Raw genomic sequence first — 27,542 nt, forward strand, 5'->3', positions numbered from 1 at the left:
TTTTGGCATCATAAAGAACATTAGAAAAACGATGTTGACTGTGAAGCTCTTTAGGAAGTTTCATAATTTGCAGGTAACTCCTAAAAGAGCTAGGTGTTTCAAGAACATCAACATTATGTCAGAGGACGCTTTACCACTGGTTAGAATGACCCCCACAATAGCTATCATATTAGTTTTTTAAGAGTAGTGTTGTTTTTTTTCCTGCGAAGACTGCTAACCAAGTAGCAACTTATTGCCCTGCCTGAGTGGTCCTCTGAAAGTGAAGAATTTCTTGTTTTTTTATTTAAGAGTATGAAAGTCTTTTGTTTTCTCAGACACCAGTGGATGGTTAAGGAAATCCAGTGTATACAAAGGATATTGCTGCATGAAGCAAGTCTTCTCCTAGCATGAGTTTACTGAGGATTTAGTTCTTTTGAAGTAATTCAACTTTAGCTAAAACAAACAGTACAATGATAACATCTTTCCTTCCAAGATTGGAATTTTATCCTAACAGTGGTCTGATAAGTGATCTGGATTATAGTAAATCTTTAAGCGTTGTGCAGATGTATAATGCAATATATTTTATTACATAATTATTGAAACAAGGTCAGTCAACTTGTAGCCCTCCAGATATTCTGAGCTTGTAGTTCAGAGCATGTCTCATCATGTCTAAGGCTGCTGGAAGTTGCAGTTCAATGGTATCTAAATGACCACAAGATGCTTTCTGCATGTTAAAATGTAACGTATTTTTCTTCTAAAATGTGGATCAAAAGCAGTATCAAGGCTCCTTATGTACAGAAACAGAAGTTAACATTTCTTATTTGAGGTTCAGATTTATTACACATGTAAGCCATTGTAAACTCTTATACTAATTCTAACAGATCATCTCATTTTTCTTTCCATGTTGAAAGGTGAGATGGTACTTCAATGCTGTGTCTTCATATAGTCCTGTTGATTTACAAAATCTTAGATCTTGCTTGCCCAGTTCTCTCCCTCTTTATAGAATGAATGGAATGATTGCTACCTTTCAATTAAACCACAGCCAGTAAACAAAATTTAGCATATCAGAATAGAATCACAATTTGGTGGCAACTTCCCTGAACCCAATTAAATAACTCTGAACATTTCTCCATAAATTTAGCTTTAATGAAAAAGGTTAACATTACATTTTGATGACATAATTTGGTATAAAATTATTTTGTAGCAAGTTTTGCCTTGGAATACAACTTGTATCACAAATGAAATAGAACACAATGGAATACAATTTGATTCAACAATTATTTCACCACATCTAGCCTAGCCTGATGGGTAAACCTTCAAGAGTTTTACATCATCCACAGGCCGATCTTGTGCATTGGTTTCCACCATGCCAACTCTGTTGACTATTCCAATTCCCTGGCAAACACGACCAAATATAGTGTGCTTCCCATCAAGCCACTGGGTTGGTGCTAATGTGATAAAGAACTGGCTGCCATTGGTATCTGGGCCTGCATTCGCCATAGCAAGGATGCCTGCACCTTAAGGGGAAAAAAGACTATTAGAAATGAAAAACTCCCAAGTTAATTTTTCCTGACACAAAAACGGTAACATTTTATTCTATTTTAGAATTACTTATCAGTTCTCAAATGAAATCAGGCTATTCAATGAGATCAATATAACTCCTACATAGGAGGTATCGTGGACTTTGGAAATGTCAGATGGATGAAGACTCTAAGTTTTGATGAATGAATTGTAGAAGGAGAGCAAGGAGGCTGTTCAAAAGTCTCTGTTCTGTCTATATCTTTTCTATTCCTGCAAATTTGGCTTCTCTTCCTGTGTTCCACAACTTTCTATTCTGCCCAAACCAAGGAAAAGGAGCACTGGGGGTAGGGGGAGACAGGAACATGCAGCACACAGAAATAGGAGGAATTGGATTCGAAAGATAAGTGAAGGCCCAAGTGCAGGCGGGGCTAGTTCTTTCTCTTCGTCCTGTGAGTCTTTGTTCCACCTGGAATCTTCTCTGCTTTCATGAGCAAAAACAGAGACCTGTGGCATGCAGTTAAGAGGAGAAATTGCCCAGCATTGCTTCACTTACCACGTGGATCCGGCTTGTATTCCTGTGTTCTGCGAATTTTCATTCCACCTGGGCAGAGGAAGAAGAGTACAAAGGGGAACAGAAACATGCAGCACACAGGGAAAAAAAGAGGAACCTGATCCCCTGGGCTAGTTATTCCTCCTCTTCCAGTTTGTCACATGTTAAAGGTCCCCTCAGTATCTTCTTTCCTCTGCCCAGATGAGCCATGCAGAAAAAGAAAATGGAACTAGAATCCACAGAGTAAGTGAAGTGGTATGCAGGACTATCCCCTCATTCCAATCACAACGGTGATGCTTCATACTCGGCCCCCCGGAGATGGTCACTTTTTCCCCATTTTTGTAGGGAGGCTGTGCCCTAACCCCCACAAAAGTGGAGGGACAATTTAAGAGGTAGTCAATTCTTATGATTTCACTCCAAAATTGCTGTGTCTTTGTAAATTTGCAGCTTTTTACCAAATTGTTAGATTTTTCTACTGATCTCCACTAAACTAGCACCACCATTCTTACATTTTGATGTTTATTCAAAAAATATTTTTTCACTCAAATTTTACCTAATTGGTGAGCCAGTCATATGTAGCACCTTAACTTCCTTCTTGTTTACAATTTCCACTCAGTGCACTTTGCCCAGCTCATTTTACGTTTTTATTGCTGTGTTTCTCAAGTGTTTTATAATGATTGTGATTTTTAATGCCTTTTAAATTTATTTGTGTGTTTTTGTATTTGATATTATTGTTTTATATCTGTAAGCCGCTTTGAGTCCCTCTGGGGAGATGGTGGCGGGGTACAAAAATAAAATTATTATTATTATTATTATTATTATGTTTATAGCACTGGCAAGCGGCCAACGAGGCATTAATGTTTGGTTTGGTAGAACTGTAAGATGTTAACTTGTCTTCCTTCCCCTGATAATCCCCCCCCCCCCAAAAAAAAAGCTTCAGGGGAATTCTGTTTCTAAACTGCAGAAAGATGCAAATTTGCATTGGTTGATCCTATAGCACCAGCATCACATAGATTTAAGACACTAAGCTACACCCAGTTCTAGTTCTACCTACAGTTAGTTGTAAATGGCAACTCCATTTATTTCAAATGATCCATTCTATGAAGGACTAACAATGGATTTAGACCACTGTTTTTAAGATAATGAATTAATGTTCTAGTCTACTTTACTGTCCTATAATGATCTACATTGTGAATCAAGCAGGAAATATATTTATAAGTCTGGAAATGTCTTTGTTTAGGTTATGAAGCATTTATGAAGTCTGGATTATTTGAAGATCCCTGAAAACATTACCTACCTGTAAACTTTAGCTCTGGCTGAAGTTCATCTTCAAATTGTTTGCCAAAGATGGATGCTCCTCCTCTTCCTGCCAAATAACAGGACTAAACAAATTAATATGCAGAGCCATGTTTGAGACAGAGGCATACTCATTGTTTCTTGAGAGCCTGCACTGACACACTATCTAATTTTTATTTAAGAAGTTATTTTATAATATTGTAAGAAATAAAGCACTGATTGTAAATAAATGCCAATGCATATTTTAGCCAGCTATTCCCCAACAATTGTTCTCAAGGTGTTTTGCATTTCATTTGGATTCTCCCTGACAATATACCAAGGCTGATGGGAGTTGGGCTCAAACACCTAAAGCTGGACAATTTCAGCAAGTTCAGAGATCAAATCTTTCCCACCAGCCCAAAAAGGGCTGCTTCCCTACTATCATGTTTCCAAAGATAAGAGGAAATATGTGATGCATGCATCTTTATAACAAGGCTTAAGAACACTTCTGAGAGACTTCTTGAATTTTATTAGCTTCAGAAGAAAAACACATGACTCACACAAGCTTTGGAGGTGCAAAAAAACTCAAACATAACTCCATACATGGGGAATTTCTCATCAAGCCATATGTTGCGGGGTCACCATCTTGCAAATGGCTGAGGCTGGAGGCAGTTTGTGTGCTATAAGAGACATTTAGTGGTCATCATTTGAAACTCTATGCTCCACCCTTTCAAGGGGTAAGGGTCTTATTCTTGGGAGATGCATGGTTACAGAGATATAGTTACTTTAATTTGAATCCATCTTTTTGGAACACCCTGTACTGTTGCTATGTACGGTGAGCCCCTGGTATCCACTTTAGTTTGGTTCCAGGACCCCTCTGTGGATATTAACATCTGAGGATACTCAAGTCCCATTATATCAAATAATGTAGTAAAACTGTCATATATAAGGAGTTTGTAAAATTGTGTCTTGTATATAACAGAAAAATCAAAGTTTGCTTTTGGGCTTTAGAAAAAAAAGATTTTCAAGCTGTGGATGGCTGAGTTCATAAATGCAGAATCCGTGGATACAGAAGGCTAACCGTACATTAATTTCAACTCCTTAACATCATATACTCCTTAACATCATATACAGGCGGTCCCCAAGTTACAAACATCTGACTTACAAATGACTCATAGTTACAAATAGGAGTGAGACAACAAGAAGTGAGAGAAATCTACCCCTGAAAGGGAAATTCATTCCTGGAAGAGTTATCATGGGGAAAAGGTGTCTCCACTGAAACTTTCTCACCAACCCTTGTTTCTATAACAAGCCAAATTTTTCAAAACCCAATTCTCATTGGGACAGAAAGTGGGGTGAAATCTTCTGAACAGGGGCACAGACAGCAAAACAAATGTCACGGGGGTTTTAACCCTTCCCTATGCTATCCAAAGCTAGGTATCTGGAGTTATACTTACAAAATGTACCTGTTCCAACTTACACACAAAGTCAACTTAAGAACAAACCTATCTTTTTCATAACTTGGAGACTGCTTGTACTGCACTTATTTGGAGCACAATCTTACCAGTTCCTGTGGGATCTCCTCCCTGGATCATAAAGTCCTTGATTATCCTATGAAACTTTGTTCCATTGTAATAGCCACGCCTGGCCAGTTCTGCAAAATTCTTACAGGTCTTGGGCGCATGTTTCCAATACAGTTCCACCACTATGGGGCCCATCCTGCAAAGTAAAAGCAGAAGAGGATTTCAAACACATGTGTTCACTTGTAATTATTCTAGAAGCAGATGGGAAAGTTATTATTGAAAAAATAGCTTGTTTCCATTACAGTTCAAAGCACCCTTCCTTGTTACTACGTGTTACCATTAATATTATTATCTTTATTCATACCTAGCCTTTCTCCCCATGAGGACTCAAGGTGGTCAACGCTCCACACTAGGCAATTATTTATTCATTTATTTATTACATGCATTTATAACCCGCCCTTCTCCCCGAGGGGACTGAGAGCGGCTTACATTCTGCCACGAGGGCCAGCAACAAATATACTATAAAACAAGTCTAAAAGGTGCAGCATCTAAGAAGGAACTTTCTACCTTTTTTGAAAAAAATACAGGCAATAGCCTTCTCTGCCTAAGAGTTTTGGTGCCTCACTAAACTATAGCTCCCATGATTCCATAGAGCCATGGCAGTTAACACAGTGTCAAACTGAATTAATTTGACAGTGTAGATCAGGCATGGACAAACTTTGGCCCTCCAGGTGTTTTGGACTTCAAATCCAAACTCCAAAGCCTACTGTTAGGAATCGTGGAAGTTGAAGTCCAAAACACCTGGAGGGCTGAAGTTTGCCCATGCTTGGTGTAGATGTGAGTTTTCTGGGCTATATGGCCATGTTCCAAAAGCCATGTTCCTGACATTTTGCCCACATCTATGGCAGAAGTTGTGAGGTTTGTTGGAAACTAAGCAAGTGAGATTTATATATCTGTGGAAAGTGCAGGGTGGGAGAAAGAACTCTGTCTGTTGAAGACAAGTGTGAATGTTGCAATTGGCCACCTTGATTAGCATTGAAAAGACTTGCAACTTCAATGCCTGGCTGCTTCCTGCCTGGGCGAATCCTTTGTTGGGAGTTGTTAGCTGGCCCTGATTGTTTAATGTCTGGAATTCCCCCGTTTTCTGAGTGTTGTCCTTTATTTACTGTCCATTTTAGAATGTTTAATACTGGTAGTTAAATTTAGTTCATTTTCATTTTTAAAAAACCCTCTAAAATCAGGACAGTAAATAAAGAACAACACTCAGTGGAATTCCAGACAGGAAACAATCAGGGCCATCTAATCACCTCCTAACAAAGGACTCCCCCCAGGCAAGAAATAGCCAGGCTTTAAAGCTGCAAGGCCATTCAGTGCTAATCATGGAGATTAACTGCACCATCCACACTTGCCTCAAACAGAACAGAGTTCTTTCTCCCACCCTGGGCATGCCACAGATATATAAACCTCCCTTGTCTGGTTTCCAATATCCCTCAAAACCTCTAAGGATTCCTGCCAGAGATGTGGGCGAAACGTCAGGAGAAAATGCTTCTGGAACATGGCCATACAGCCCGGAAAACTCACAGCAACCCAAAATTATTTCTCTCTACGTTACGACCCTCTCTTCACTCACGTGGTCTCCACAGTAACCGTGGGAGGCTGCCAGGTGTCGGGGGGCACCGCCGCCATGCTGGGCTTTCCCCCGCGGATCCCCCTGGCTGGGGGATTCTAAACTCCGACGGACACTTCCGGTGCTCCTGTCTTTGCCGCCCCCTTTCGACAGACGAGAGGGAGGAGGGGGCGTGGCCGGGTGGAGGCGGCTGCCCTCGGGCCAATGAGCTTAAAGGAGCGCGGAACGTGCTTGTGACGTAGCGCTGGAGGGGAAATTTGAATGTGGCTTCTTCGGTGGCGCTTTTGTTGCCTCTGGTCCAAGAGCGGGAGCGCCTCGGTGGTGAGAGGGAAGGCAGTGCGAGGAGGGAAGGGCGACTGCATGCCGCATGGGGCTTGGAGCAGGCCTGGGCAAAGCTAGGCCCTGCAGGGGTTTTGAACTTCAACTCCCACCATTCCTAACAGCCTCAGACCCTTTCCTTTCCCCCCTCAGCCCAGCTGAAGTGGGCTATATTTCAGATATTGGAACTGACAAAATGACCTCTGAGGCTCCTTTTGCACTGCCATATACAATCCTGATTATCTGCTTTGAAGTGAATTATATGACAGTGTAGACTCATGTAATCAAGTTCAAAACACATAATGTGGATTGTCTGCTTTGATAATCTGAATTATGTGGCCGTGTATTCCTGAGTGGCCTGAGTATTCCTTGCTTAAGAAAACCCTATGAAATTCATTGAGTTTTCATGAGCTGACAGGTGACATGAAGGCATATGCACATACATAGCCGGAAAGGGTTTATGATGGTAATGAACTTGCCTTCTGATGAACCTATTTGTATTTTATTAATATACTAGCTTTGGGATCCGACAGTGCCCGGGTTATTAGAAGAAGGCATTGTTTGTTTTGGGATGTTAGGTAATATCAGTTACGTTTGGTCCAGATCAGTCATTGGCTGGATTCAGTGCTGTCTGGATAAGGGTGAACTACAACTCCCAGATTCCCAGGACAATCACCCCCAAACCCTGACAGTATTTACAGTTGGCCATGTTGGGTCTGTGTGCCAAGTTTGGTCCAGATCAGTTGTCAGCTGGGTTCAAAGCTCTCTGGATAAGGGTGGCCTACAACTCCCAAAATGAAGGTCCATTCCCACAAACCCATGCAGTATGGTCAGTTGTCATGGAGCTTCTCTGTGCCAAGTTTGGTCCCAGTCCATTGTCGGTGGGGCTCACAGTATCAGTGAAGGTATTGCAAGTCCCATTATCCATGGCAAGTTTGGCCCAGATCCATCGTTGGTTGTGTTAACAGTGCTCTCTGGCTGTAGGTGAACAACAACTCTTGTAAATCATGGTGAATTCTCCCCAAACCTCTCGTTCAGTTGCTATCAATTCCTCTGTTAACTGTGTGCCATAAGAAAGCATGGGAAAGGGTTAAGGTAGAGGCAATGGGCAGGGTCATGCAAATTAAGGAACCCTGGGATGTCCATTCTGAAGGAAAAACAGAACATCTCGGATGAAATGGTCCCCACATGAAAGTCTTCACTTGGATGGGGGGCAGAGTGGTGTTGGTGGAGGACACTGGCAGGGTTTGTGCTACATGTTCATGGTGCTCACTATGATCTGCATGTCAATGGAAGGAGGGCCATTGGGTCTCCTGCTCAGTAGGAACTATAGCCTGTTTGTGGAGGTGGGAGGCTGTGTAAGTGGACACTTTCGGCACATACACATTTTTCAATTTTATTATGTGTATAGATTTTAACTGAACAACAAGAAATAAAGACTTTAGTGACCTTAGGGATCTTCACAGAATCATAGTTGGAAATGATTCCTATGAGTCTAGTTCAACCTGTTGCTACTGTTGGAAATGAGGCTCTGAACCCTATTTAATTTAATTGACTTCTAATTCTAACATTCTTTGACACTGTCTTTAACTGTTTTCTTTCTTACACAGTTATTCAATCGTTTCCTTAGATTGTACCTGGAAAACATGGCATTGTCAATAGAAGGTGAGCATTTGAATACTATCAAGAGTAGTTTTTAATAGTGTATACAGATAAACAAAGCTTCAAAGTTGTGTGTGTTGATTTTTATATTCTTACCAAGTCCATTTTTCATGATTGCCTTTGTAAAAATTACTTTTAAAAATATATAGAGGTGCTGTATATTTAGTGGGCCCTTGCTTTCTGCTGGGGTTTGATTCCAGGACCCGATGGAAAAAAAAGAAGTGAAAGCTCAATTCTCATTTTGTATAAAGCTACAGTAAAATGATGTCCCTTATATTAAATGGCTAAATTAAAGTTTACTTGTTATTTTTATTACTACCATATTTATATTTATTTATACCCTACTTTATCTCTCCCGAAGACTCAAAGTGCTTTAACATAAAAGTATTAGAATACGATTTAAAATATACAAACATAAATTAAACATATATAATTTTCAAGCCATGAACAGTTACAGAATCTTTTTTATACAGAGGCCAACTGTAAATCTAAATACTTTTGGCTACTAATTATTCAAAGGCAGGTCCTTTAACATTGGCATCCTCATGTGGTGCCATTGTGAGTATGTAGTAATAGTTAATGTCCTCCTTTTTTCCTGACATGGAATTCAAGATATCTTCTTACAACTTATCATCTAATTATCAGTCAGCAAAAATAAAAGTGGGTAAATCTGTTTAATTCTGTGTTCTGCAACTTAATCCCACAGGATTTAGGGCATGGGAGTTTGCAAGTGTAAAAAGGAGCTATGAAGTGTATTCCATAAAGTGAGCATTCCTATTTGTCCATTGGAAGAAATAGCCGTGCTCTTTCCAACAAGACAGTGTTGAAATCTTGTGGATATTGATCAAGACCTTGCTGATCATCATGATTCAGAATTGCTATTTCTTCTCCCTTTAGGTATAAAATTTATTACAGAAGAGACCCTTGATGCTGATCTGTGTACTCCATTAGATGGGTAAGGCTGGTGCTTGGAAGTCCGAGTAATGTGACTCAGCTCTACAAGCCAGCAAGAATTGCTGGTATCGATTGAAGTTTCCAATCGAAAGCAAGCTTAATTTGAAAAAAATGTATTTCCATCACTCCTATAGTCATGAATATTGTTGAATCACCTTAAAAGAAATACTTTCCTCGTTTTGCAGTTCACCTTTAAGTGCTCTACAAATGGAGACTATAAGGTCCAAACACTATGTACAGCATCTTTGTATGTGTGAACTGGGTGTATATGGGCACATAAAAGTAGAGTGACCACACCTCTGCTATCATACAGCACCCAGCTATCTCTTGGATCAGGTCCTGGGCTAAAAAGAACTCCATATATCACTCCTTGATAGTGAGATATATATGGTGGTGTAAAAGGGAATTTTGGGAGGGGACCATTGCATGAGAAGCAACACCTGCAGGCATTTCCTCTTTTACATAGCTATTAAAGGTATAGAAGCTCTGTCCTGCATTTTACTTGGCAATGCTGCTGTAGTGCATTTCTCATTTATTTCCATAGAAACAGGCCTTGGCAGTCAAAGTGATGCCAAAGCCAAACTGAGTTGTTTCAACAATGTAGATGTTTCCAATATCCCTAAATGCAAATATGTAGTATCCTGGGACTAGATGTCAAGTAATTTATTGGCATTTGGTCATTTAGGTAACTAAAGAAAGATATCACCCACAGCTATGGGGATCTTGCTGTAGCTAGATACAGACAGGAAGAGAGGGACCCTATTGTGTACCCAGCGAAAAGTATGTGGTGCAAGCAATTGACATGAATGTTTTTCTCAGGGAGAGCGAAAGTACTGGCAGACAACAGGTCTTTCAGTGGATGCCTCTCAGTCCAGAGAAGCTGACAGAGGTCATGAAGGAAGCCAATATGCTAGCTTCTCAGCTGCAGAAGTGCCAACTGGGAGAGAAGACGGGGCTTCAGACAGTTCCCGAATGTAAGCCTTTACCACTGACCAGGCTTTTGCAAGAGGAGAAGCCAAGCTTCAGGAAAACAAGACGAAGGACATTTGATGTGAAAAGCAGCATAATGGAAGCACTTCTGCCAACAGTAGACTCTGAAACTGGTTCAGCTCAACGTTCTCCCAAAGCTCCTTCTCCCAAGCAGGGAGGTCGGGCTTCCTGCAGTGTGGACTTGCCAGGTGCCAAGAAACTCCAAAATAAACCAAAGACCTTGAGTGCTGAGGATCAGCAGCTGAAGAAGTATGGACTTAGGCAGTCACTCAGGGCTTCGACTTTGATGAAGTCTACCGTTAAGAAGGTATGGTGGCTGGAGCAGCACCCACATGCACTATGTTTACACTTAATGTTTGTACACAGAGTAGTTTTGTCATTAATCCTGGTTCTTATCCTGATTATGCAGGTGTTGTTTATCCACAGATATGGCTTGCACAGCAAACAGATTTTCACATAATAAGTCCACATTGGGTTAGATTCAGGTTTCAATCCATACATTACAATTGCTCCAAAATATTGCAAAGACTGGAAACAAACAAAGGGAGCAAGAAAAGGTGCAGAGAGGTGCACTTTTTTAAGAAGGTGAAATTATTCATTGTTGAGATGCTGAAGAGCAGAAAAGCTCATCTAGAAATGAAGAGGTCAGGGACAGCAAGAGGGCTTTGAGCCATAAAATTCTCATCCTTGGAACAGAACTATGGGATCTCTGTTGAATGGAGTAGGCAGGAAGATGCGCTCTGTAAACTGAACAGAAGCACCTTCAATGAGTAGAGCCCTTTTGTCCCTTGAAGGTAGATTTTAGAGCAAATGTATGGAATCTTAGGACATAACTTTCAATTAGGCATGTATAAGATTGCACTGTTGTATTTCCCTTCTGCTGGGGTAGGGAACATGCAGCCCTCCAAATGTTGTTGGACTATAGCTCCTATCAGTCCTAGCCAGTATAGAGCCAATAGTGAGAACTCCTGGGAGTTGTAATCCAATATGTTTTCCCTCCCCTATCTTCAATCATTGGCTAGCTTGTATAGGAACTCTTTTATGGCACATATTGATGTTACTATAGGCTGAAGAATTCGGCTGAATGTCTAGTTATTTGAAGAAATTTTTCTCAGCCACTTGTGATCAAGCTAGCTCTTCATTAGAGATTATACTTTTTGAATATTGGCACCTATCCACAGACCAGTTCTTCTGATTTTTTAAAAAATTGATTAAAACCGTAGTCTTGGATTTTATTGAATCTGTCTGAATGTTCTGCTTAGTTCTATGCCTTTGTCCACCTGTTTAATATTTTAACTGATGTCCTTTGATAATGGTATGTTTTCATTGCCTCTAAGCTGCTTTGAGGGGCTTCTACTGGCAAAATGAATATGCTGTAATTTAAATTGGGTGCACTGCTGTGTTTCTTCTCTCTTAAGCCTCAAGTGGTTAGTAGGAGCAGCAGGAAAGACAGACCACCTCCACTCACCAGCCCTGATAACACAGAACATCAGCAGTCCACAGAGCATTTGAAGCCAGTCCCTCGAAACAATAGGAAGACAGCAGGAACTACTGGCAAAGATGCTCCCTGTAAAGAGCCACAGGTACTTGTGTGATGTCAGCTAAACAAAAACATACCAGAAGGGACAGAGTTGGGGTGTATTCAGTTGATAAAGGCTGTGGGCATATTACAGAAAAGCCCTCCAAATGAAGGTTGAGGAGCCTCTTCCAATGGGGCCCATTCCAATGATAGGAAGGGGACCAGCCTATTTAGCTTAAAGTTCTTAATGCCAGTAGGAGAAACTTTTCAACCTTTCAAATTGAGAAAGAAAATCATGCAGAAACCAGGAAACCACTAAATGATGATGTTTTTGGAAAGGGGGCATAGACATCTGTGGGAAAGACTGAGGACCAGATTTGGGTTCTTAGAGGTCCTAGACTAACATCTGCAGGAAAACCTGCCACTGTTTCTATCTTTTTCTGTGGAGATAGGCCATAAGTGAACAATTAAAAGGACAGCTCATGATAGTAAATGCACACTTGCTACAATTCCCTTCATTCCCTTATGTGCATGCAGCCTTTGGGCTATGCAGCCCATTCTCTGGAGGAAGCTACCTTTTAAGTTTCAGAAAGTTAGACATCCCTCTTGAGGTATCCTAGCAGGAGATGTGTAGCATACAATTTGATTTTCTTTCCCAATCTTCCTGCATCAGTCGAGCCATAAGGATTCTTCCAGGAGAGGTACCACAACTGTCGAACGTATGAAAGGAAAACCAGATCCTAAGCTTTGCCCACCTGAGACCAGAGCTCTGAAGAAGTCCCTTGCTGCTCCAAAAAAGTCAATGGACCTCCAGAAGGCAAATACAAGTATGTTGACGTAGACACACTCTTCACACACACTTTGTTAGGCTACACAGAAATATATGGCTTTTGCTGTGGAAATAATCAGCTTATTTTACGTGAAATAGTTATACTTGGGTGAAGGTGTAAGGCTGAGCTTTGCACAGCATTTCCTTCTGTTAGCCTTCATAAAACGACCCTTGATCATGTGATGCATAAATAGCATCCTGTGTTTCTTAAAATGTTACATAATATATTAAAGGGATGGATCTATATTAGGTCATAATGACTCACTGAAGTTCCATAACTTGGGTCATCCCTCACTGCTGACTTTGGTGGTTTGCACTGGTGAGAGCTGCAATTCAATAATAAAGAAATGCAATTCATCCATCCTAGTTTACGTACTCTGCAACACCACTAAATCAACTTTACTGAAAGGTATCAGTTTTGTTGGAATTCCCTGGAGGGTTCCAGTACCTTGCTTCTTTTCATGAGGAAAATCCTGTAGTTTTTGTTTCTAGTTTTTTTAAATAGTTCCACAAGAGGATCTTTTGCATGGCTGATCAGTTTTCTTGGGAACCCTTGGTGAGAAGGACCTTTTAAAATGCTACTTTGGATATCCCATCATTTGATTCTCCTTCCCTGCGCATTTGTTTATGGATTCATCTCTAGGTTGGTGAGAACCAAAGTGATACCTTCCTTTGGGAAGTTCTTCTGCTTGGAAGCATTTTAATTATTTGTCTTTGAGCTTTTCTTTTTCCCCCCACTCAGATCAGTCTAAAACAGCAGAATGTGACGAGCCACAGTTGCAAGGTATTTCCAAGCCTCATAGAAGCTCTTATCAGATTAGAAACACTTGTTCTACCACATCTCAACTTGCAAGCCGAATCCCAGTCCCAAAAGCAACCAACTGCACCACTACCTCAGGCAAGTGTCCAAAGACACTTTCAAGGAGGCCCAGTCAGCTCCAGGCATCAAACGTGGGACTGCCTGGTGGAAAGGGATCTCCAGTACCAACTCCTGCTAACAAGAAAGGTAAAAGTACCTGGAGTTTGCTAAGGAAGTTCTTGGTCCTGATTGAGAAGATGTTAGGAAGAGAAGACATCAAGTATCACTGAGAGGGAAGTTACATGGTCCCTGTCTAATGGAGAACATACTGGTTCTTGTTGGCATATACTTCAAGTGGCACCAGTTCCACTTGCATCCAGGTCTGTTTCAGAATCGTGTTCTCTTCTTCCCCTTTTATGTATTTTTTTTGTATTTTAAATTATTCTTATGTCCATGGATACAATATCTGTCTGCTTTCAGGGACATGATTCTCTAGGGTTTGTATAAAATGGGAAGTGGGGGGGGGGATTCTGGGGTTCACAGGATCAGTAGATTGCCCTTAGTGGATGGTGTGAGGGGGAAAGCAGTATTTTAAGAAATTGGACTGGTTTGCCATTGGATCACTGTTATCAGAGTTTGCTTTCCAATTTCTATGATATCATGATATTTGTTTTTTCAAATGTATACTTTTCAAAGCTCTAGAATGCTTATTTAAAGGCCTGGAAGTATATGATCCCAGGCTACACAGGGTGATACAAGTTAGAAATGACTTAAATTGTATGAAAGACCAAGATATAATATTAGGGCAAGTATATAGTGGGTTGTGTGCGAAAAAATAACTTAAGCAATTGTAGAGTCTTGAATACTGGTTTATTTATGTTACAGGAGGTTCACCTTCCATTAAACTTTGTCCTACATCCTGTTGGTTGGTCCCAAACAATGTAGATGAACTGAAGGGTGAATCAGCATGTAGGTCAATTTATTTAATTTAATGAGTCTGCTCTAGCAGGGGCTAACAACATTGTCTCTTTTTATATTTTATTTGTGCTTGGAACCCTTAGCATGTGCTATTAGACAAATTCCAGGATCAATGGGTTTGAGGAGGTCGGTTTAAAATGTATCTTTGAAGATGATCTTTCATTATCCAGTTTAAAGCACCAGCAGTCAACCCATTTTGATGCACTTGATTAATATTATTTATTGAAGTATCTGACTAGTCAGTTAACTGCTTCAAGGCAGAAATCCTACCAGTGGGAGACAAGATGGACTTTAGCATATTTAGAACATGGCAGTTTTGATACTTCCCCAAGTCTATTAGCTTTTTGGATATAAATATTTCAATGGATTTATCTCATATTATTAATCTTAATATAAATAAATCGATACAAAATATTGTACAAGATTTAGAGAGAGACAGGCTTAGATATACCGGTAATTTGTGGAATTCTATTTATACCTTGCAAGTACAGTAGAGTCTCACTTATCCAACGTTCTGGATTATCCAACGCATTTTTGTAGTCAATCTTTTCAATGCATTGTGATATTTTGATGATATATTCGTAAATACAGTAATTACTACATAGCATTAATGTGTAAGGAAATACTTTTTCTGTCAAATTTGTTGTATAACATGATGTTTTGGTGCTAAATTTGTAAAATCATAACCTATTTTGATGTTTAATAGGCTTTTTCTTAATCTCTCCTTATTATTCAAGATATTCGCTTATCCAACGTTCTGCCAGCCCGTTTATGTTGGATAAGTGAGACTCTACTGTATTTAAAAAATGAAGTACATTTTATTTTTAAAAAATGAAATACATTGTTTCACTTCGAACTTTGGTGAAAAAGTTGCAAATTTCAGTCAAAGAGGGAGAGTTCTGCCTTCCAGGGTAGTGTTTTGCCAAATATTTTAGCAGTTAAAACTATGTATTGTCTCATCAACTACAATTTGACCAAACAAAAGAATTTGACTTTATGGAGGAATCCCGATTTGAAAACTGGTAAGCAATCATATTTATGAAATGTATGGGCTGACAACAGGATTATTACACTAAATCAGCTACTTGGAATTGGTAGTGATTGGTGGAAGTCAATCTAATTTTGAAAAGTTTCTTAATATTTACGGTCATGTATATTCTTCTGAATAATTTGCCTCTTTCTTTGAAACTGACGAATGGCCAGTAGAAGTGGATTTTTCATGCCCCGTTGACTGCAAAAAGATTGATACTTTGTTACTGTAAAGATATTTTTTCTCCGCCTGTGATAATGGATAGAAAATCTAAAAATGCTTGCAACATTTTGAAAAGATGATGTATTGGCAAAATTTACAAATTAATTTATATTTGGACTTTTGATAGTTATTTTTTCTTCCCTTTGCATTTTTAATTTTCCTCCAATTATATTGCAACTAAGAACCCTTTTTAAATGTAATTTTTTTAAAAAAATAGTTGGGACTAACAACAGAATTTAGGCTTTTCTGTACTATTCTTAGGAGGAGGCTAACTTGTGTTCCTCAGCCACTCAGAATGTAGTTCATTAGTTACGATTCGAAAACAGCTCAGAACTAGGCACTTTTCTGCTTTTTAGTTACTAGGTGAATGAATCATAGGTATTTTGATTTTGCAGGCTGTGCTGTCAGAAGATGTCTTTAAAAGAAGCATTGCTACTTCTCATAGAGCTCTAGACAATGATCAGAGTTTGGGGAAATTACTTTTTTTACTACAAGTTTCAGAATGCCCTGACTACATGGATAGTGCAGAGGGCTCTGGTTTCTAATCTGGATTCAGTTATTTCATATTAGCCTCTACCAAGAGGGATATTTGGACATTTCTGTACAACTGAAGTCTCAGGAAAGCCAGTAATACACATTTCTAATTTTCTTTTTCATAAAAGAGTAGCGTAAATACTCATGTATAAGTCAACCTCGTGTATAAGTTGAGGGCAGGTTTGGGGGGCAAAATTCTGGATTTTGATATGACCTATGTATAAGTTGAGGGTCATTCCACGGAGCAGGAAGGACTAAGCTCTCAATTTTCTCCATTGTACTTCTAGAAGGGAATGGTGTCATTTTTGTTAAGAGTGATGGTACAGTATTCACATTGGCCCATGAATAGTTGACCCAGGTTTTTCGGGCTAATTTTTTTTTTACTAATATTTCTAGATTTACACATTAGTATATGGGGTAGTTCTGGCCACTTTTGACTGCCTTCTAGATGCAATAAGCAAGGCTGACATCTTCATTTCTGTTTCTTTACTCACTTCTTCAAGCTTCTACAGTTCAGCAGACAACCTCAAACAGCCCTTCCCAGAACATCAGGCTGCGGCTGAGGAAGAAAACCTCTGACAATTCAAGGTGAAGTTTTGGGACCCTGGGTTTTTAAGACATAGAAGTGGGCTTGGGTGGGGAGGGTAGCAACATGGGAGCATAACATAGTAACACTGAGGAATTTGTTACTACAGTACAGTTCTCTTATCCACCTACTCAATATCCATGGTTTCATTCAACCAAATTCAACCTATAAACTTTTGTGGAGCTCTCTAGGTTTTCCAGACTTATTCTATGGCATGCTTCTAGGCCAAGTATAGGAAAAATATAGGTTTTGCTTTTATATGTGGTTTTAGGTATCCACAGGAGGTCTTGGAGTATATCCCTTGTTGATATGGGGGTCATTCTATATTCTAAGTTAAACTGTGAAGGGAAAGATATTCTGGGAATTTCCTGTCGCAGTTGCTAGAAAGGCTTGGTTAGCCTTGATTACATTTACAAGTCTACTTGCCTTGCGTTGTTGCTAGCTGGATCTTCTAATGCAGAGACTGGCAGCTCTTTCTTCCAGAAGCCCTTGTACCTCTCCCACCATTACTGTGCTGTGGTTTGCATACTTGAAAGCTGCACCAGTATGCATAGAGTCAAGCTGTGTTCTTTATGCTTGTTGGAAAAGTGCTCGGAAGAATTACATTAGTTTCCACATATTACTGTGATGTGAACCAAGACCCTTCACAAATTAAAAATCAGTTTCCAAACTGAACTTTTCCTCATTCTGCACTTACAGGAATGGGGATTGTGTGACCCTCCAGATGTTATTGGACTGGAACTCTCAGAATAGTCAATAGTGACAGTTGCTGGGAGTTGCAAATCCACAATTCCTGGACGGCCAGACAATTCCCATCTCTTGTGAACTGCTATCTTTCTTCCTTGCACATCTGAGTTAGCAAAGTATCTTGAGCTGGTTCTTTACTACATAAACAAGAGCTGACATGGAAACCGGTGAGAATATTTGGCTGCATACTTTTGTGTGAGCAGATGTGCTCTTCTAGGATCTTTTTCAGCAACATGGTAAACCTGCTTGCTTTTCTTCTGCTGTGAGGCTATGTATTTTTGCAATTCTATGAAGATGCAACATTTAATAATAGGCATATTTTGGGTATTTCTTTTCATTTTTAAAACAAAGCTACAGGCTGGATTCCTGAATCACAGTTGTGAATATGTAACCAAGTGTTGCATGCTCATGACTTACATATTCATGGTTCCTATGTATTCCCTGATTTCGAGTCTATGCAAGGATTGTGAAATTGCTCCCAATCTACACTTATTAGGACTGGTTAATTATGTAGCCAGATGCTTCTGTGATTTTGTCTGCTCTCCACGAGATAGGGTGGATTTGCCAGTGAGGAGGAGCTTTGGAGCCTATTCAGTAAATTGTGGGGTGGAATATCTGCATGCAGACCTGCTGTGCTATTTTAATCCACCCAGGACTCTGCTAAATGTCAAAAGTATACTCGTGTTTAGTACTTGGGGAACAATTCTGAAGCTAAGAATGTATTCCTAAATTTCTTGGGGACAGGCGTTGAACTTCTGATCAACTGAGACTTCTTTCTTCTGAAGAAAAGCCTGGGCTGCCTGCTTTCCTCTCTGCTGTTATCAGATGAAACTTGTTACCACTTCTTAGAGGTCAACAACGGGGCTTCTGTTATGGACCTCCACTATAATTCCTATGCCCAGAGTCATACTATTTCACACCTACAAGCTGTAGATCTGGGACCCACCTATTCCTCCTTGCCACTACTTCATTAAGTGTCTTTTGATTTATAGCTCAGACTGGGATGGCCAGAAGCATGCTAAGCCAAGAAGAGACTTTGTTAAGTATTTCCAGTTTTATCACAAGTAGGGAACTTTTGCTTCTCTGGCTCTTTTGACCAGCTCCCATTATCCCTTCTCAACTTTATTATTACCATTGCTAGGGGATTGTGGGAATTGTAGTATGAAACATCTGGATGGTCAGTTTCCCCATTCACTTATCAGCTTAAGACAATCTTAGCTAACCTGATTCTCTCAAGGTATTTTAGACTAAAGTCCCCAGATAGCATTGCCCTGGTGCCTCTGAAGAATGTAAGCTTTGGCCTAAATACTTCATTGAGAAAAGCAGTGTTGATGTGGACCAATGCAATATTCAGTTTTCCAAGGGCAAACCACTGCAGCACAAAGCTGTACAAGTATTATGTTTTTTAAGATTATGCTGTTACTGGAAAATATGTATGCTAATAATAATTGTCATTTTGTAAAAGAGCACTATCTATAGGTAAAACATTTCACTAATGATGTAGGAGTGCGTTGTGAGAATTAATGTTTCTTTTGACGAAGTTTGCTATGTGCTAGTAGTAAGACAGCCCTTGGTTCTCATTTTTATGTGCAAAGATGGGCAGCATTTATTTCAAATTCTTTATGATGACATATTTGTATATATTATCCTTTTATGGTTCTCTGTAAAACAGTGTCCCAAGATATGAAACCTAGTGGATTCTATTTTGCCCAGATTATGGTTTGTTAGCTGCTTTTTAGTTCCAAAAACTTGCATACAGTCAGATACTTAAATGTGAAAATAAAGAAGGCTGCTATGTATTTGTCTCTTCCACTCATATCCACTCTGAAGCTCTTCTATTGTTAATGGTTACAAGAGGAAGAAATTGAAGCACAAATGTTTCAAAAGCTTCACTTGTTCTACTCTGCAGCTGCTGGAAACACAAGAGATTTGCCTGCCCCCAAACAGGTCATAGCTCTGTAATTACTGATTTTTTTTCTTCTACTTCCTGAAATTAATTTATATTTTTAATTACTCTTACCATCTTTCTAGCTTTTCTGTTCTTTTTTCTCAAGATACATTTCTGTGAGTGAAGGAAACAAAGTATGTCTGTAAGCAGAAAAGACATGCTTTGTATTGTGTTCTTTATGTGATGAAATGACAGTTACAATATGATACATTAACAAAACTTGATCCATAGCGTCCTGAGCATCCTTTGAAGGCAAGAGATATGATTGAAAGCCTGTGGAACAATTGTTTAAAATGTAGAAAATCACCTTTCAAATATGTTTGAGGTAAGGAACGGGTGATGAATGACTCCCACAAACAAATCACTACTCAATTTCTTCTTAAATCTTGTGTGAGAGTGAGGGTCATCCTTTTCCCATGGAATAATTGCTGTGTGTTGTACTATTAAAAAATATTTTTTTTAAAGACCCAACATCTAGGAATGTGTTTAGACCCCTGACAAAATTATACATGTGTGTATATTAGATTTTGAAATAAAGAAACAAGCAGCAACTTGTCTCCTTCATCAAATAGTGTACAGGAGTATGAGAACACATGTAGATATATATAGCTAAGAACCACTTCATTCCTCTGTATATGTGTGGGCATTATTAGCCACAGATACATTCTCCCAAAACTGGTGGTCAAATATTCCTTGCAAAGATCTTTGCCATTATTAAGCAAAAATGGTTGTATCACAATGCAAGGTAGCTCCCTCTGTTTCTTGTGGGAATTAGGATCCTTTGCATGCTTCATAAAGATTGTTAGTATAAGGTGGGTATGGGTAAACCCAGGCCTGGGGGCCAAATGTGGCCTTTTGGGCTCTTTTCTGAGGCCCTCTCACACCTTCCTATAAGCATGAGGACGTGGTGGTCCGTCCATGTCCTCATGCTGAGAGGACACCAGGAAAGTCACATGTGGCAGCAGCCCCAGCCCCAGGCAAAGCCACGGGAGTCAGCTGGTCCTTGCCAGCACACTCCCCTTCTTCTGGGCCTCTGTCCCCAGTGACAAAGAGGGCAGCTCTTCTTTCTCCTCCACCGCCGCTGCCCGGGCATGTGGCTGCCTAGGGCTTTCTTTTTCTTTCCTCCTGCTTGTGTTGTTCTTCATTCCAAGGTGGGGACCTGCACTTGAGAAAGGTAGCAGTAGCAGAGAAGGAAGTGAAAGAGGAGCCACCCTCCTCATTGCCAGGGGCCGAGGCCTGGAAGAAAGGGAATGCACTGGCTCCACAGGTGCCAGTGAGGAGCAGCTAAGTCCTGTGAAGGTAAAGGCCAGGAAGAGGCTCTGTTCGGGGTGCTGATGAGCACAACTTCCTGGGTACGGCTGTGGACTAGACAAGCTGCCATGTATGAAACCCTCCCCCCCCCCCCCCCGTACCAACCCATTCCGGCTCGCTATGTGGCCCCCAAGTTAAGTTTGCCCTTGCCTGGTATAAAGTAGGTAATGGTTTTCTGCTGCTGCTTAATCATTTATTTTGCAAGAGCTGTATCCTTCATGGAAAGTGAGCCCAGTTTCTTCACCTGTTTTCCCATCTCAACCACTAGCAAGACCACCACCTACCCATCTTCAGGAAATATGAGCTATCTTGGTTAGTGACTAAGAGTTAGCATAGTATAGTAGTTTAAGCATTGAACACTGACTGCAAAACAGGGTTCAAATCCCCATTTGGACATGGAAAACCACTGGGTGATTGTGGGCCCAAAACATGGCAAAGATAAACCTTCTCTGAAGAAATTCTGTCAAGGAAACTCCATGATAGGTTCATCTTAGGGTCATGAGAAGTCAGAAGCCACTTGAAGACAGCAACAGTCTTGGTTAATTGTAGTCAAATGGCCACATTGCATGTTAAAACCACATTTTCTAGCATAAGATATAGACACAACACTGAAATAGAGCCACCTGCCACAGAACTATGGTTTTATTTTTTTAGGGAAGGGGGTGAACCCTATAATATTTACATTGCCAACCCTACCTGTACACTTCAACTTTTTGTACCAAGGGAAAAGTCAGCATCATATCAGAAGTTAACAAAATATTGTGTTGCTCCAAAGGACTGAATTATACCAGGTCTCTTTCCCTATCCTCTTCACCTCTGCCCTCAGGGCCAAAGCTGTGCTTCTCATGGAAAAGTCAGGTTGCTTCCCTAAGTTTTCAGCATCTTCAAGAGTTGTCAGGTAGACATTCAAAAGAAGTACCTTCTCCTGGAAATGCACTGGTGGACAGGGGTTGGGATCTTTACTTTTTAAATTTCTCTGTGCTGTGTAGCTAGTGAAGACGCTGGCACTTTCCTGGCAAAAGGGAGAAGAATCATACCCATTTGTGGATAAGCTCTGTTGTAAACAATCTCCTTAGCTATTGCAGGGGAGAGGAGTCCATGCCAGTATTCAGAGAACGGGCCTAAGCCTATACTGACAAGTGCCCAGGTCTGGATAACAGTGACAAGTGTTCATCACCTGGGTAGAGAAGCAGAGAAGTCTGCATCTGCCAGAACTAGACTTTCAGAACTAGTGTCAGTTTACTCAGACTCCTTTTTTATAAATTATATAATGATGCAGGGTCCACACAGTTGATTTTGTACACTCCTACTACAGTTGGTAGGATGTGTGTTTCCAAGTTGAGGCAACTGGTCTCTTCTGATGACTCACAGATAATATAGATCATCCCCATATATTTCCACATTTTTCTGCCTAAATTCCATCTAAATACATAACCAATCTACTGTACTCCAGGTCTACTGGACTAAAACTCCATTATTCCTGGCTGGAGTGGCGGCTGTAATCCAACATCAAATGTGCTGGCTGTAGGAAGGCTGCTTTCATTTGCTTCAGGATCTGACTTGGATGGTGATGATTTTTCCCTTGACTCTGGTTTGTTCCAGCCCCTCCCCTAAGATGGCACAGCTTTGGACAGACAGTCTTCATTAAATATATGTATACATACTTTAAAAAAACATTAAAAATAAATTAAAATGCAGACATGCCAAATACATCATCACCATTGGTGAAACAGCTAACTGGCTTTTTATGGATAGCAGATAGATTCAAAACAATAAACTGGTTGCAGTGGATGGAGCAGAAGCCAAGCTTTTGTATGGAGTTTGCAACTGGAGTCCGTCGCTCCTTGATCCCATGATATCTTGAGGTTTAACACCTCTCTGGTGACTTATAATAGCTCTCTAGTGGAAGGACTCTCCCACCCACTTAAATCCTGTTCTCCTTTGAGGGCAGAATAATCTGAAGACATTTTTTTTCCTGGAAGTTACAGCTGTTTCAGAGAGCTGATTCTGATCACTACTGCTTTCCAGTTTGTTTCAGGTAATGGTTTCTAAATATGAGAAAGTTCTTGCATAGGAAGTTACTGTAGGCTACTCTGTATACTTGGGTTGCAGTCTGAAACCTCAGATTTAGAGGTATTTCAAGGATTGGGGTGGGGAAAGGTTACAAACTTTTTTTATCTACTAGGAGTCTTGTACCTTTAATAGTTTAAAGAGGCCGAACTTTTACAAACAAAAGTCTTCCCAGTTATAGGGAAAGCTTCAGCTGCTGCATAGCTGACTGTAATGGAATCCTGGGTGAAACTATTCAGCAAATACTAACTGGAGAAAGAGCTCCATCTGTCTAGGGAGGGTTTTATGGAAGACACTGTATAGCAGTCATTGGCCCTCCCTTAAAAATGAACACTGTAGGGTTTGTGGATTTCCACTGACACTTCGTTGGGATAGAAAAATACTTTCTCCCATGTTAAGAACTGATAATGCAAAATCTGAGAAGGAAAGTTTCTCAGATTATCTCTGTCAGTTTCTCTACTGGCTGCTTTTAATATGCCCAAAAGTAATCAGAGGTGATGGCTATTTACTTTTTTAGCTCTTTTGAAGGGATTGCCTCATTCTCTACTGTTAAACATCACATACCTCTTTGCACTAATCTATGTCCCATGCAGGAAGACTATGTCTTTCCATGGGGGAAAAACAGAGTAAGTCCATGGTTTCCCTGATCTCCCGTTTAGTGCTAGATTAATTGTAGCAAGCATATCAGAGGAGTTGTCAGGAAGAAAAAAAGCCATTGCTCATTTTCATATACATATCCGCTCTCTTGGTGATAAAGTACAAAGTTCGACTGGAATCTTCTTGTTTACTTACACTGGAAAGACATTGCAGAAAACTTGGAAATACTTGGAAAGACATTGCAGAAAACACTCTGATTTCCCCCTGGCTCTGTAAGGGTATCCAGTAGGTAGCAGGATATAATTCCACCTCATCCTCTTACTACTACTTGGCTCTACCCAGGCACTAACACAGCTTGCATTGCACAGCCAAACAAAGTAGCAGCTTTCACCCTCATGGCCCGCCAGTCAGTACACTGGAAGTGGTCTGGGAGAACAAAAGCTGCTCCTTTCCCCAAGTATACAACACAGGTTGGCTGGTATGTAAACCTTTGAATGACTGCAGGAGCACACCTTAAAGCTACTGGATTTACCTTACACAGCTAGGAAAAAGAACAGTACTTGCAGTCTAGTGTAAAAATGCTAGGCAAATTTTATACTTTACCAATAACTCATAGGATCCTGTCAGTATGGGGTTAAGCATTAGAATGATAGAATTACAGAATCATATAGTTGGAAGAGACCACAAGTGCCACCCAGTCTAAGCATCTGCCATGCAGGAAAACACAAAGGATTTCTGACAGATGGCCATTCAGCCTCCAAAGAAGGTAGAGTCTACCACACACAAAGACAGAATATTCCATTGCCAAACAGTTCTTACCATCAGAAAGGTTTTCCTAATTTTAGGAAGAAATGTCTTTTCCTGTAGTTTGAATCCATTGCCCTGTGTCCTAGTCTTTTACAACAGCGGAAAACATGCTCCTTCTTCAATATGACATCCTTTAACATGGTTATCATGTCACCTCTTAACCTTCTCTTATCTGGTCTAGGACACTTTAGGCTTCCAACATTGCTGCTTATTATGTGATGAGTGAGGAAGGATTTCATTTTCTCATTTCTCTTAATGAGGATGCAGCTAAATAGCTCACATTAGAACACTGTGTGCAGTGGAAGCAAAACTACATTAGACTAATCCATGTCTTTAAGAGGTTGAAATTGATTCCTTGCTGTATGCTTAAGCTTAGAAGGTGGCAAACACAGTAGATTTTACTAAAGTGCCAGGCTGACATTACACAGGTTTAAGAGAACCACATCCTATTAGGTCAAAACATTCCAAGAAAAGGGTTAGGAAACTGGCAAGGAGGGAAGCCATCCAAGGTTGGATGGCAATGGCCAAGATTCCAGAGGCAACGATCAGCATCCTTTGATTAGCTAGACTAAGACAATGGTCAAGTCCCAATTTAACTCCTCGTTGTGCAAACCTTGTCTAGGTCAGTAAAGCGCATTCCATTTGCGCCCCAGCTAAAGAGACTTCAACATTGCTACAAAGCTAAAGATGTAACCCAGAGGGGTGTTTCATCTCTTTAAATTAGAACATCCTTCAGCAGTGGTCAAGTTTTTTAAAAAAAAAAAAACACACCAAAATAAACAGTGCCTTCACCCCTCCCCAAGCCGCCCCCCTCTTCCCCTACTCCATTATCAGAAGAAAAAAAAAATCTCTTTCCCAAGGAACATTATAAAAAAGTACTTTCCAAAAGGACCCAGCATGAAAATCCCCAATATGAGCAGGCATCAGGCTTGGCTGAGTGTAGAAAAATGAAGGCTTCTGAGGCAGAAAGGCAGCACCCTTTTGGCATGAGAGCCAGGTGCTATCGGGAGACGTCAAGGCAGCATCCCTGCTCCAGGCCAGTGGCATATGGACCAGGTGCTGGCTGGCTGTGAGGAGCGGGAGGTGGGACTTTTTCTTTTTGTCATTTTTTATTAAAATACTGCAGCACGGACTGACAGCTCAGCAGGCATAATCTGCGGTGCTCAGCAGCTGTGGGCTGCCTCTTGGTGCAATCCCGATGGGGCCAAGTCACTGGATCGGCAATCCGAGCTTGGAGGAGTAGTGGTCACAATTGAGTGGTTTGTCATTGATCTCGGACTGAAAAGGAAGCATTTCCCTTGGGTGCCAGTGACTTAGATTGGGTCCTACCCCCTTAGTTCCACTGGGCAACCTGAAGCAGTGAGGCTGGAGCAAGCAACATGGCAGACAAGGGACACAATCCACAGATGGTGCACATCAGTACAGTCCACGATCAATGGTGACTGACATCCTGGGGAAATGGTCCTGGGTTTTTGTAAGAATCCTACCATTTCATTTAACAACAAAATTAAAGGGGGAAACATAGATGATTCTGGTTCCTGGAGTGCAATTACCAACGGAGTATTGGCACAGGGTCTAGAAAAGGCTGTTTGGATGATAATTTCCTTCCCCATTCTTGCAATAACAAAGCCAGGATGTCAATTACTATCTTTTCTATGGGTTAAACTACTAGAGAGTGGCCTACCCAGGGTTTAAGCAAGCTTCAATTGCACACTGGAAGATGTGTTTAAACCAGTGCTTATGGATTAGAGAAAAGCACACTTATGATACATACACATTGCAGAGGGAAGCAAAGGCTGTCTCCTAAGAATGTATACACAAAGGGGAGGAAAGTAGGCCTGATTAGACAGAGCTTAGCACAGATCTCATGCAGCTCTCCTGCACAGCCATGACACTCTTGGCCATAATTCAATGTTGCAATCTTCTGGTTGTAGGAGTAACCAAGATTAATTAATACCCTCCAGAAACACCCATTCCAGATTTGTTTCCCTATCCTAGAATCTACAGTTCTCAGTGTCACCCACTTCCTAATGGCAGCCCTGCTCCATGTGCACTGACCCCCTCCTACTCAGCCCCATTGTCAAATATGCAAACATCTGCACAATAATGCATATTTGGAGGCGTCGACATGTGGTTGTTGCTGAGCCTCCCCCAGTCCAGCTTTGATAGATAAGGACAAAAATATATATTCCAGCCACTTAGCAGTTCCAGACTGGGCAACAAAGCAAGAAAATCCCTGAAGACTTGGAGGTGGTCAAGTTTGTGTTTCTGTTCCTGTCCCTTTGACAATGATCCAAAGTGCATCTGTTCAAGAAGTTCCGCCTCCTGGGACCTGCCATTCCCCTGGTGCAGGGGTGACAGCAGGTCGGTTTTCATTTGGCACTACATATGGTGGATCCAGCTCCTTGGGCTGTGCTGAAGGAGACAACATTCCTCGCTGCGGTTTGAGAGCAATCCTGGGCTCCCGGACTGGCCAAAGCACAAGAGAAAAAGAGTCTGGTGTGTGCGGCATCAGATTGAGGTTTCATCGCTCCTGCTCAGTGATCAAACACAAAGCGAGACGGGACGGGGGGAAACAAACACATGAGCATGGTCATGAGCAGGTCTGAGCAAAGCACCCCCCTGGGGCTCATGTGTTAATGGAGAAAATTAAAAAACAGAAATCTGGGCGATTGAAGAGAAAGGTGAGAAAACGAGAGAAAGAAAAGGGAGAAGAGGAGGAGGAGAGGGTGGGTTAGTGCCAGAGAGCTGAGGAAGAAGTTAGAATAGGACAGCATTCCCTCAATCCCACCTCCCTTATATCATCACTGCACCCAGGATAATACTTGGACTGACTGTTCACATCTCAGAGCAACCCTGGGGAGCAGAAGAGCCCATTGTTGACATCAAATGAAGCCTCATGTACTTTAGTTTTCACAGCCTAAGAAATGTATCCTTCTTACAGTAGGGCAACCTGGTACTTCTGCCCTTCAACTCCCAAATCACCTCCCACTTAGGGGTATCAGGCTGATGGGCTACAAAAGGAATGGTTCTACTCTTGGCCAGAAGTCAGAGAAGAAATGAGGCCAAGACTGGAAAGGACAAAAAGCAAGGGTAGTGATGATTCTTAACAGGCCCCAGTGAAAATATGGCCCCAAATTTCAGAGGAACTGCAAGAGGTTGAGAA

General features: G+C 40.8%; 3 protein-coding genes across 5 annotated transcripts in view; 1 reads left to right on the plus strand and 2 right to left on the minus strand.

The window, feature by feature from the left end:
* Nucleotides 1-1,103: 1,103 nt before the first annotated feature.
* ppil1 (peptidylprolyl isomerase like 1) lies at nucleotides 1,104-6,637 on the minus strand. The gene is made up of 4 exons (XM_003220416.4): nucleotides 6,479-6,637; nucleotides 4,890-5,044; nucleotides 3,348-3,416; nucleotides 1,104-1,496 (listed from the first exon to the last, which is right to left on the minus strand). Exons 1-4 carry the CDS (start codon nucleotides 6,532-6,534, stop codon nucleotides 1,276-1,278), a joined length of 501 nt encoding a protein of 166 aa, XP_003220464.1. The 5' UTR covers nucleotides 6,535-6,637; the 3' UTR covers nucleotides 1,104-1,275.
* An 18-nt stretch (nucleotides 6,638-6,655) lies between these two features.
* psrc1 (proline and serine rich coiled-coil 1) lies at nucleotides 6,656-20,142 on the plus strand. Of its 2 annotated transcripts, XM_062978413.1 has the most exons (10): nucleotides 6,656-6,796; nucleotides 8,404-8,458; nucleotides 9,353-9,410; nucleotides 10,229-10,706; nucleotides 11,818-11,982; nucleotides 12,592-12,745; nucleotides 13,490-13,753; nucleotides 14,432-14,515; nucleotides 16,814-16,898; nucleotides 18,388-20,142. In XM_062978413.1, exons 1-10 carry the CDS (start codon nucleotides 6,737-6,739, stop codon nucleotides 18,392-18,394), a joined length of 1,410 nt encoding a protein of 469 aa, XP_062834483.1. In that variant the 5' UTR covers nucleotides 6,656-6,736; the 3' UTR covers nucleotides 18,395-20,142. The 2 variants fall into 2 exon arrangements, with proteins under 2 accessions (XP_062834483.1, XP_062834484.1); XM_062978414.1 differs by lacking the exon at nucleotides 14,432-14,515.
* Nucleotides 20,143-21,516: 1,374 nt separating this feature from the next.
* Nucleotides 21,517-27,542, minus strand: part of celsr2 (cadherin EGF LAG seven-pass G-type receptor 2) — a 132,528-nt gene continuing 126,502 nt past the window's right edge. Inside the window, exon 35 of one of the 2 annotated variants that reach the window (XM_062978412.1) lies at nucleotides 21,517-26,909. In XM_062978412.1, the coding sequence (XP_062834482.1) occupies nucleotides 26,888-26,909 (22 nt within the window). In that variant the 3' untranslated portion in view covers nucleotides 21,517-26,887. Of the gene's footprint in view, nucleotides 27,041-27,542 lie in introns of both variants that reach the window. The other variant, XM_062978411.1, reaches the window with a different exon arrangement.

Source organism: Anolis carolinensis, chromosome 4, assembly GCF_035594765.1.
Source record: "Anolis carolinensis isolate JA03-04 chromosome 4, rAnoCar3.1.pri, whole genome shotgun sequence".
In the NCBI taxonomy this organism is placed as follows: Eukaryota; Metazoa; Chordata; class Lepidosauria; order Squamata; family Dactyloidae; genus Anolis; species Anolis carolinensis.